The 11714-nt window shown below is 31.9% G+C and overlaps 1 protein-coding gene across 3 annotated transcripts; it reads left to right on the top strand.

The window, feature by feature from the left end:
* Window positions 1-3632: 3632 nt before the first annotated feature.
* Window positions 3633-11041, top strand: LOC128206330 (uncharacterized). Of its 3 annotated transcripts, none has more exons than XM_052908715.1 (4): window positions 3633-3780; window positions 4341-5480; window positions 6594-6738; window positions 10824-11041. In XM_052908715.1, the coding sequence occupies exons 2-4, from the start codon at window positions 5264-5266 to the stop codon at window positions 10831-10833; spliced, it is 372 nt and encodes a 123-aa protein (XP_052764675.1). In that variant the 5' UTR covers window positions 3633-3780; window positions 4341-5263; the 3' UTR covers window positions 10834-11041. The 3 variants fall into 2 exon arrangements, 1 of the variants encoding a protein (XP_052764675.1); XR_008256446.1 differs by lacking the exon at window positions 10824-11041 and adding an exon at window positions 6988-7071.
* The last annotated feature ends 673 nt before the right edge of the window (window positions 11042-11714 follow it).

The following is an 11714-nucleotide window of genomic DNA, read 5'->3' as shown; positions in this document are numbered from 1 at the left end:
CAAAAGATGGCGTGCATATTACTTATGTTGAATTCATAGTTACTCTGAGTGGCACTTAGGAATAACATAGGTCTGGATGAGATGTAAATAAACACATGCATTTTTAAATACGTTTTGCACGTGTGTTGTTATTTGCTATTTCGCTATTTACTACAAACTTTGGCTAAATAAAAATGGACCCTAATTATAATGTGAAACATACTTAACCTGTTCTATTGAAGATCATATATTTATAATTCAAAACATGCTTTAGCACTAAAATGTGGATGCGGTTAACACCACGTAATGCTCGTGAATCCAAACGGGTGTTACTTAGTGGATAAAAAACAAGTAAACGGACATGGCGCAGTGATAACAATACAAGTGAACGGGCGTGGCGCTGTGGTTAAACACAACTAAACGGGCGTGGCTTAGTGGTTAAAATACAAGTAAATGGACATGGCACAGTGATAACAATACAAGTAAACGGACGCGGCCCAGTGGTTAAAATAAATAAAATAAATAAAAAAGTAAGGCATGGGTCATTTGTAACTATCCAAGTAAGCTAGCATGGCTCAGTGGTAAAATATAAGTTAACAGGCAAGGTGCAGTGATAAATGAGTACCTCAGGTTTGACACGGATAATAGTAATTCAATAATACAAATGCATTCGGTTATAGCCATCAGTGTTATAAACGCTATTGAAACTTAGTTGTTTTGTACATAAAGTTTTTTTGAAAAAGATAAACCCCTCAAAAAGTGAAAACGAAATTAAGTAAACTACTGACACAGGGAAAAAAATGTGTATCAATAATGTACGCCTGGAAAACAAACTACTAGTACACAATGAGGATGGTAATTCAATAACCGAACAAATGTCTTTCAAATAAGTGGTTGATGAAATTGTTTAAAAACATGTAAAGGGCTCAATAAGTAGATTAAATACTGTCCTATTTAAATACTAACTTTTTAGTCTGAATGCATTCGATCAATACTTAGCAAGCACTTATCCTATGCCAAACAGATTTTTTTCTTCTCTTAGGAGTGTGGTTATTTGCGGCACGCAATGTACACTTTAATATAGGTTTTCGATTACCACGAATGTCAGTAAGGACAGTCATCATTGTATTCAAGAAATATGTGTGCTTATACGCATCGTAAAAAACTGGCAGCCAGTTCAAATCCGACCATTCATTGGAATTCACAAAGGACTTCTAACAAAAGCATTTTTTTCGTTCATGTATTATGGTTAAATCGTAGCCCTAAGTGACAACGCGATAATTAAGTGGCATCCCAAACAAAAGGACTTAGAACCTTTCTGCTTCCATCCATTTATCTGAAATTGTTGAGCCATTAAACCAGACTAATGAAAGATTAAGCTACAGCATCTCCTGCCCCATGTCATTTATTGGGCATTGGATAAATGATATAGACTCATTAAATTCACTAGTGATATACAGAGCACTAAAATCTACTATGCATATGTCACCACAAGACGAATATCACTTGTTTTGATATGTCCGCAATATATGATATTAGGAGAAAATAAATAAATAATTTTAACTTTGCAAGATCAAGCATGTTTAAATTCATTCAATCATTAAATTCGGAAAATACTGCATGTCTACGAAAACTTGCTTTGTATTGCAAACATGCTTTTAAGCTACGATATAATGCTTGATAACCATGAAGTATTCTAGTGCCTTATATATTTGTCTTGATTCACGACAATCATTTAATAGTAGCTTGCCCTCTAACTTATGTTTGAAAAATTAGGCCCGAACTGGTACGTGTGCATTATTTTCTGTAGTGATTTTCTTGAAAATATGTAAATGTAAAATGTTGGTGATATTAAGAAACGACAAAAATTAAATAAATAAACCACAGCAAATAGAAACGGTTCTAGTAATAGTAAACATGTCGTCGACGGGAAATTGATTTTTGTGTTAATGAGAGTGGTTGCAGTCGTTATGCTATCTTTTTTATTGTTATTGGTATACATAACAGCGTTTTAAAACTTTGCATAAGTTTAAGTGTTAACGTTTTGCTTTATTTTACCGTTATAAATAGGGATGGTTACACGGTTATTGATAGTGAGGTGGCTGTCTACTTTGATTCGGTGAAAATCACTTTCCATGTTCCAGCATGTCAACGATATTATCAGTCTGTAAGTCATTTATCATAGGATTTAAGTAATTATCACCCTAACGATTTTTGTTTTACACAACACTGTAAGTGACGTCACTAACAGTTTCTATATTTTATTTCGTTTATCTTATCATAACAAACAACGGGAATGACGTCGAGTCATGATACGCACGCGAGTGTATTAGCAAAAATATCATTTATGTCGGTGAATACCACTTTATAGCATTTTATGGTGCCACATGGCAGCATCTCGACACAATAACATGGCGGAAACATATCAAACATATATCATTAAACGTCGATGGGTAATGAACTCCTTCACAAAAAAATCAATTGTAAATAAATCTGTTGTATTTTTATTTCGGTAATGTGCATAGGTTTTTTTTTTAGGTAAATATATTTATATATATGAGAAATAAAAGGTTCAAGCCAATCGCGAACTTATTTTTGTAACAGACGTTCGCAAAATCACCAGACATCTATGTTTTTCTTAAATATTTAAGTTTTGTCTTCAAATTCCATTTCGAGGGGTGAAAGGGTAAAGGTTCTATCTTCTCTTTATTTATTGTCACTTAGAACCTTTTCGCATTCACCCCCGAATTGTATGATGAAAGGAGCCAATATAAATCTAGTTACGCGTTATCCGCGGATTTGCAAAAACATATAATTATACAACTGTGTGTGTGATATTTTCGTAGTGCCCCCGTTTATACTTGTATATAAAGACAGGTTAAAATTGTCAAGTAAGGGGTATAAACACACTCGCTTGATTTATTACATTTAAGGAAGTTAACGCCTATTTCTAATTACAAACAATCGATTACATGCCAATCTAACAGTTTAAGCAAACTGCTTCGATCATCAACTTGTATTTGAAACATGACATTCTAAATCACGCGAACGAGTTGAATCGGTTTAAAGGGGCTGTACTCCGTATGATGAAATACTGGAAAAAAGAAAATTGCTGAAAACTGACATAAACTTGGTATCGATGTGTACAATGCATTGAAACTTACTTACTTAGTACCACATAGTTTACAATTTATTTATCTTTTGCAGTTTTTTCGTATTTTTCTATTGAAATATATTACTAGGTTTGTCTACCTAGTAGAATTCATTTCTTATGCATGATTGGCTAGTCGATGTTATCACATGATATTACCAAGATAGGTATATAGCTTAAATTTCCAACCGTTTACGGTAAGCCTTCGTAGCACAGTGGATATTACACTGGACTGCAATTTTGGCGACACCGGTTCGAACCCGGTCCCCGACTCAATTTTCTTTTACAGCTTGGTATTTCTTTACAATTATGATATCAAAGAGTAAAATATTTTACTGAATAATTGTCCTGAGATTCGTTACAGAAAATAACTTTTTTGGTGCTAATCTAGCATAAAGTCCCTCTAATGGGATACTCAATTCATACGACCCAAAGAATCATAAGTAAACAACTTCTTTAAAACTTCCGCGTCTACTCTAGGGTGTGTTGGGATATAAACAAGTTAGCTTTAACTTTGACTTCTTTTTATATCATACATATTCAGATAGATTGTTCACCTGATTCGGATATAAAGATGAATAGTTTAAACAAATCATTAATTGTTGTGTTTATTATCTTGATCAAAGCCGATTCCTGCGTCTCTCAGCCGAGTAAGTATTTTTTTTATATTTTGCTAATTACCTTCTACATCGAAATATTTTGGTAAGATGGACTTAAATTTATTTAAAGCTTTATGGTCTTATTTTTTAGCAAACATTTATTTTATGTAATCTGTTTTAATATAAGCGCTATTAATATTCATAGTATATAAGATTTTATAAACTTTATTTATTAAGCATACTAGGGTACTAAAGTAACACAAACACAATTAATATTCGTTGCTTTTATATGATCATGGTGTTATGTTTGTGATGTGTTTTTGGTTTGTAGATATCAATGTCATCTGGTCAAGTGTTTAAAAAAGTGTAATATTTTCAATCAATTAATTAAAACAAAAAACTGATTTCTTATTTCCTTTTGACTTTAATTCTGTATTGACTGTAAGTTAACAAGCATTTATTTTCAATTTATCTAACCTTCAACGATAAGTAAACGACGTAACAAACAAAAAGCCTACATATTAGCCTTTTATCTTTGAAAGGAACATTATGTTTCTGACACTGTCTACGGATACTGTCTGCTTTATATCTTATTTTTATATTCTGTTCAGGTTGTTTCGCAAACTGCGCAGCATGTTCAAATTCAACCGTGTGCACATCATGTGACTCTGGATACTACTTACGGAAAACTGAGGAATGTAGAGCGTGCACGTACGTAGGGACGAACTGTGTTGCATGCAGTAATGAAACGCATTGTAACGAATGTAGGGCAGGATTCTGGGGCACCACTTGTAGATATTTTTGTTCTGATGGTTGTAACACAGAAACGTGTAACTCGTTTAATGGGACATGTACTTGTAGACAAAGGTTTTATGGACCTACATGTGGAAACAAATGTTCGGAAAACTGCCTTACTGACACATGTGGGGTTAACGGTGAATGTGAGTGCAAAGACGGGTATTATGGAAATCAATGTATTGGAATGTGTTTTTCTGGATGTGAGAAATGCTCTGATGGCACGTCATGTTCTGTGTGCCCCACTGGAAGATATGGACAACTGTGTGGGATGCATTGTGAATGCGATGGAAGATGCGACATACTCACTGGTGAGTGTATAAATGAAATGTGTCCTGAAACGTGTGCATCATACGGAAAAAGTGAACAGTGCAACAAGTGTACTTTCGGTTGGTATGGTGCACGATGTAACAGCACTTGTTTAGATAATTGTAAAGGGGGTGGTGAGCAATACTCCGGACATTGCAATGCATGCTATTATGGCTACTTCGGAAGAGAATGTGATTTTCAATGCAATTATTGTCGTAACGGTAACTGTACTCAAGAGGGGGAGTGTATCTCGTGTTATAATGGCTACTTTGGGCTACTATGTAATAACAAATGTTCTGAGGACTGTGTTGGCCATTTTTGCAACCAGATAGATGGAACGTGTTAACAATAGGTGAAGTGTCCTGTTGATTGTGTCAGTTGTACGGACAACGTTACATGCACTGAATGTAAAAACTCTTTTTACGGCTTTATGTGTACGTTTAAATGTAGCAGTACGTGCAAGGGTGGAACATGTGACATAGAATCTGGACGTTGTGAGAATTGCGAGTTATCACATTACGGGGACTTTTGCGAAAATATCTGCTCACAAAACTGTGCAGGTTCCCTAACAGATTTAAAATGCGACTCAACAGAAAAGTGCAACCGCGGATGTATTGATGGTTTCATTGGCGATACTTGTACTTCAGGTATGCACGTGTTTATTTTATTTACAATGTTATTTATTTATTTTAGACATTACTGATAATGTTTTAAGGATGTTATGCTATATTGAATAAATCGGCTGAAAAATATCCCATAGTACATCATACACCACCAGGATATTATATTGTATTAACTTTATTTTAAATTAATTTATGCACTATATGGCATTTAACCAACTTTCGTTTTTGCTCAGAGAAAGATTTTCATTACTTTGCTTTTATGATTCATCATTGATTATTAATAATTCATTCTGTATTTTGGTGAACCTGAGAATCCAGCACATTTCCATTTGAATTCCTAAATATCAGCTTTTGTTGAAAACATCCAATTGTTTGTACATATTTTAAGGCCTTGTCGCCATTATTACAATGTCTAATACTACTTTCACCGGAATGAAACTAATCATATCAATCTATATAGCAAAGTGGAAAGAGGCCCCGAATAAGCCATTAACTTCCTCCCCAATTCTAAACTAGGGAACAATTTCATGGTAATGTTAAAGTTTTGTTAGAATGTTTCCATTTATTAAATCTCGACCGCATATGAAAGTGGGTCACTTGGTTTCGAAAACTAGGTCACTATGTCAAATCTTAAAAAAATCGTTCAAACCAACTAGATGCATCATATTTGGTCCAACATCAGAATATTTCTCTTGATGAACTCTTGGACGCATTAAAACTGGGCCAACATGTGATCAAACATTAGGTCCTTAGGTCAAATATTCAAAAAAGTGTATGGAACCATATCATCGGAACTATATCTTGGTAGGTTTGATAATGTACACACTTGGTCGAACTATTTCCCTTTTTAATAATCAATTAACCGCTTACACCATCAATAAACCAATTAAATAACATTTATACTAGTTATATGACCTTAAAGCATATCATTTAGATACACAGTGTTTGTTTTAGTTGTGTATTATTTATATTTTATTTCGTGAACGTTGTAATTTTTATCGCGTGGCGCTGTTCTGTTCTAGTGATTAAATATTAATGAACATATAGTCTTACTCTATCCCTTAAGCGGCCATTGATCACTGTGAGCCTCGGGACATTTATAAAAAAGTCAATGATTCTTTGATGGTGATGTTTCAGAAGCCGAAAAGCATCACACCGTTGGGGCGGAAGAAGAAACTGGGTCTGGTTCGGTCATTGGTGGAGCAGTCGGTGGTGCCCTTGGTTTGTGTGTTGTCATAACACTGGTGGTAGTGATGGTAACTAAGGAGAAAGGGGTTCTTAGGTAAATATGTATAATAACTGCTATTAAGATATAAAATACTTTCTAACTTTGAATTCATTACTTCAGCTCTTACTCTGAAACTTTTTATCATAATAATTATTAATATTCTTACTGTTAATATGATTATGATTATTTTTATCATTTTTATTATTATTATTAATATTATTATTATTATTATTATTATTATTATTATTATTATTATTATTATTATTATTATTATTATTATTTTTATTATTATTATTTATATAGGAAAGATAGGAAGAAGATGTATAAGCTCGTCCAATTTAAAAAGGGATTGTCCGATCAATCCCAATTCACAGAAAGCTTTTCTGCATATTTCATGCCAATTTTGAGTGTTTTTTCATTGAAAAATAGAACCAACACAACAACAAAATTAGTTTTTAGTCTTTATTCAATAGCATTTTCCATCAAAAAACAGTAAGATAATAGAAAATGTTAGGATGTCCTAACAAAATTTGAAACATTCAAAGTAACACCAAAGATATGAAATCCAAAAATGTTAGGACGTCCTAACAAATTTGAAAAATTCAAAGAGGAAACCATTGAAAATTAAAGATGTGAGATCCCAAAATGTTAGGACGTCCTAACAAATTTGAAAAATTCAAAGAGGAAACCATTGAAAATGAAAGATGTGAGATCCCAAAATGTTAGGACGTCCTAACAAATGTGAAAAATTCAAAGAGGAAACCATTGAAAATTAAAGATGTGAGATCCCAAAATGTTAGGACGTCCTAACAAATTTGAAAAATTCAAAGAGGAAACCATTGAAAATTAAAGATGTGAGATCCCAAAATGTTAGGACGTCCTAACAAATTTGAAAAATTCAAAGAGGAAACCATTGAAAATTAAAGATGTGAGATCCCAAAATGTTAGGACGTCCTAACAAATTTGAAAAGTTCAAAGAGGAAACCATTGAAAATTAAAGATGTGAGATCCCAAAATGTTAGGACGTCCTAACAAATTTGAAAAATTCAAAGAGGAAACCATTGAAAATTAAAGATGTGAGATCCCAAACTGTTAGGACGTCCTAACAAATTTGAAAATTCTTAGTTAAAGGTATTTGAAAATCAAAAATAACCCAAAATATTAGGACGTCCTAACAATTTTGAAACATTCAAAGTTAAAATATTGAAAACCAAAATATTAAATCACAAAATGTTAGGACGTCCTAACAAAGTTGAAACATTTAAAGTTATAAGTATTGAAAACTCAAATATTAAATCACAAAATGTTAGGACGTCCTAACAAAGTTGAAACATTCAAAGTTGCAACTATTGAAAATCAAAGATATAAAATCACATAGTGTTAGGACGTCCTAACAAAATTGAACCATTCAAAGTGAAAAGTATTGAAAATAAAAAAATCTCAAAATGTTAGGACGTCCTAACAAATTTGAACCATTCCAAGTATAAAGTATTGAAAATAGAAAATCTCAAAATGAAATCACACACTTTCTTTCAATCTATGTATAACAACCAAAAAATATAAAATGGACAAATACCGTGTTTTAGCCGAAAGAAATATTACTATTTTGGAAGGAAGAAATCAATAGTATTTATTATATTCTCTTATTGTCGTTGGACGACCAAGAATTTTGTGAATTCATCTTTTGATTTAAGTTTAAACTTTGTCTATTTTAAATTTGTTTGGACAACAAAACATTTAGTATATTTAATTACTGATTAAGAATAGTTTTGAATGTTATTTGTAATGCAATGACATTGTTATTTTAGTTTAAAACTTGTTCATTTCAAATTTGTTTTGACAACAAAATATTTGGTACATTTAAATACTGATATTAAAAAGTTTGATATTAAGACCTTACAGTTTGTGGATATATATCTTCATTCGTTTTGAATTTGGCTCGGACGACCATTTTGTGATTTAACATTGTGATTTTTGACCATTTCAATTTGTTGGGGAAGGCAAAAATTCATAGTTTTGATATTCAGTCATAAGTTTTGTTAGAACGACATAGCATTTTGTGATTTCATTTATTTTGGTTTGTAATTGTTATGGAATTTGACCATTTCAAATTCGTTAGGGTGACTTAACATTTTGGCAATTCACATTTTGATTAAAGTTAATAGCTTTAAATTAAATGCTTCAAATTATTTTCTTTGACCTAAAATTTTGTCTATTCATTTTTAAATTTAAGTTATTTTTTTTCTATTTCAAATTTATTCAGACGGCAAAACATTTACTACATTTGAATACTGATTATTTTTAAGAGTTTTGAAATTTAATGGTTTCAAATTTGTTAGGACATATCCTAACATTTTGAGAATTCATAGTTAAGATATGCAATCGTTTTGAAATTTGTTAGGACAACCTAACATTTCATACTTTTGATATTCAATACTTTAACTTATGTTTTAAATTTGTTAGGACGTCCTAACATTTTGTGATTTCATATTTTTGATTTTCAACATCTTTAACTTGGAATGGTTCAAATTTGTTAGGACATCCTAACATTTTGGGATTTCATATTTTTGATTTTCAACATCTTTAACTTGGAATGGTTCAAATTTGTTAGGACGTCCTAACATTATGGGATTTCATATTTTTAGTTTTCAGTACTTTTAACTATGAATGTTTCAAATTTGTTAGGACGTCCTTACATTTTGTGATTTCATATCTTTGATTTTCCATATCTTTAACTTTGAATGTTTCAAATTTGTTAGGACGTCCTAACATTTTTGGATATTTTTGATTTTTCAATACCTTTAAATAAGAATTTTCAAATTTGTTAGGACGTCCTAACATTTTGGGATATTTTTGATTTTTCAATACCTTTAACTGAGAATTTTCAAATTTGTCAGGACGTCCTAACATTTTCTGATTTCATATCATTGATTTTCAATATTTTCAACTTTGAATGTTTCAAATTTGTTAGGACGTCCTAACATTTTTGGATATTTTTGATTTTTCAATACCTTTAAATAAGAATTTTCAAATTTGTTAGGACGTTCTAACATTTTGGGATATTTTTAATTTTCAATACCTTTTAACTAAGAATTTTCAAATTTGTTAGGACGTCCTAACATTTTGGGATTTCATATTTGTGATTTTCAATGGTTTCCACTTTGAATGTTTCAAATTTGTTAGGACGTCCTAACATTTTGGTATTTCATAGTTTTGATTTTCAATCATTTTTACTTTGAATGTTTCAAATTTGTTAGGACGTCCTAACACTTTGGTATTTCATATTTTTGATTTTCAATCATTTTTACTTTGAATGTTTCTAATTTGTTAGGACGTCCTAACACTTTGGTATTTCATATTTTTGATATTCAATCATTTTACTTTGAATGTTTCAAATTTGTTAGGACGTCCCAACATTTTTGGTATTTCATATCTTTGATTTTCAATAGGTGTTACTTTGAATGTTTCAAATTTTGTTAGGACGTCCTAACATTTTCTATTATCTTACTGTTTTTGATGGAAAATGCTATTGAATAAAGACTAAAAACTCATTTTGTTGTTGTGTTTGTTCTATTTTTCAATGAAAAAACACTCAAAATTGGCATGAAATATGCAGAAAAGCTGTCTGTGAATTCGGATTGATCGGACAATCCCTTTTTAAATTGGACGAGCTTGTATGAAGACATATTGCCAGAAGGAGGCCAAAATAAACCGTACACAACTTTAGAAGTCGCACAAACGAGTATATAAGTCTTGTTATTTTAGTTCAGATATCAGAAACGAATGCATTTTCTGTTTGTATGACAAATTTAACACACTTATTTCATACTATTTAGTCGTTTGCCACATGTTTCAGACGAGTATGAACATATTACATTTTAGATTCATCAGATATATTAAGCTTTCAACAGAAACGGTCTAAAACTTGGTCGAGATAAAGCCACAAAATAATCTTTCCATTAACGTCAGTACCTTAAATACACAATTTAAATAAAAAAATGCCGTGCGTACTAAAACAAAACTTAAAATGGCTCTTTCTGAAACCAATTCGTTTTAAAGAAGATAGTAAGCCTACTTGTCTGGTATTTGCATCCAAATTTTAATTTATAAAATAGTTTTATCTTTGATTTATTTTACAGCCGAGTATGAAATACCCGACTCAGAGCCGCGGTCTGGGTTGAGCATGGAAAGTAAAGACACCGGGGTATACTACAATAATGAAAATGCCTACTACAAGAATGTCGGTGGAAATGTTCAAAAGACATGAGTATCTACACCAACAATTAAAATACAGTGGTTTTGTTTATTGATCTATAACTTGTCACAGCTGTATAGTTTCGCACAATTAAATATTGGTATATCAGTATATGTGTTGGTTAGTTTAAGATGCATCCATGCACTTACTCATACATTAAGTATGAAAACGTTTTTGCAATAAATTTGCCTTATATTGGTTAAAATAATAAAAGAAAGGACAGTTATCAAAATTGTCTATAAGTCTAAAAGACAGTGCGACAGTTCGGCATTTGTATTTAGTAGAAAGATTACATGCCAGGCATCATAGAAGTACTGTGCTTTTTTGATACAAACACGTATTGATACAGATATAATGATGCACGTGAAGTCAGTCATTGTTGTGCAATGACGTTGTTTCTCTCGTGGGTGCTCATATAAGATGTAATCCATTTACTTGGTCAGAAATGGTGTCAGCAAATTACATGATGTGATGTAAGCCGTTTAATTGCTTTCAAATGATGTAATCCTTTTGCATGCTCATTATTGATGTAAGCCGTTAACATGCTCCTAGATTATTCGGTCCTTCGGATAATGCTAAATGAGGTAGGTCATTGACATGATTTAGTGATGTAGGCCATGTGCGTGCTCCTTTAGGTTGTTATCCATTTGCGTGCTCATAAATTATGTACGCCGTTTGACGTGCGGATAAATGATGTACGACGTTTGAAATGCTCTTAAATGATGTACGACGTTTGAAATGCTCTTAAACGATATACGCCGTTTCAACTGCTCCT

Source organism: Mya arenaria, chromosome 10, assembly GCF_026914265.1.
Source record: "Mya arenaria isolate MELC-2E11 chromosome 10, ASM2691426v1".
Taxonomy (NCBI): Eukaryota; Metazoa; Mollusca; class Bivalvia; order Myida; family Myidae; genus Mya; species Mya arenaria.
This window is presented reverse-complemented; position numbering and strand designations above follow the sequence as displayed.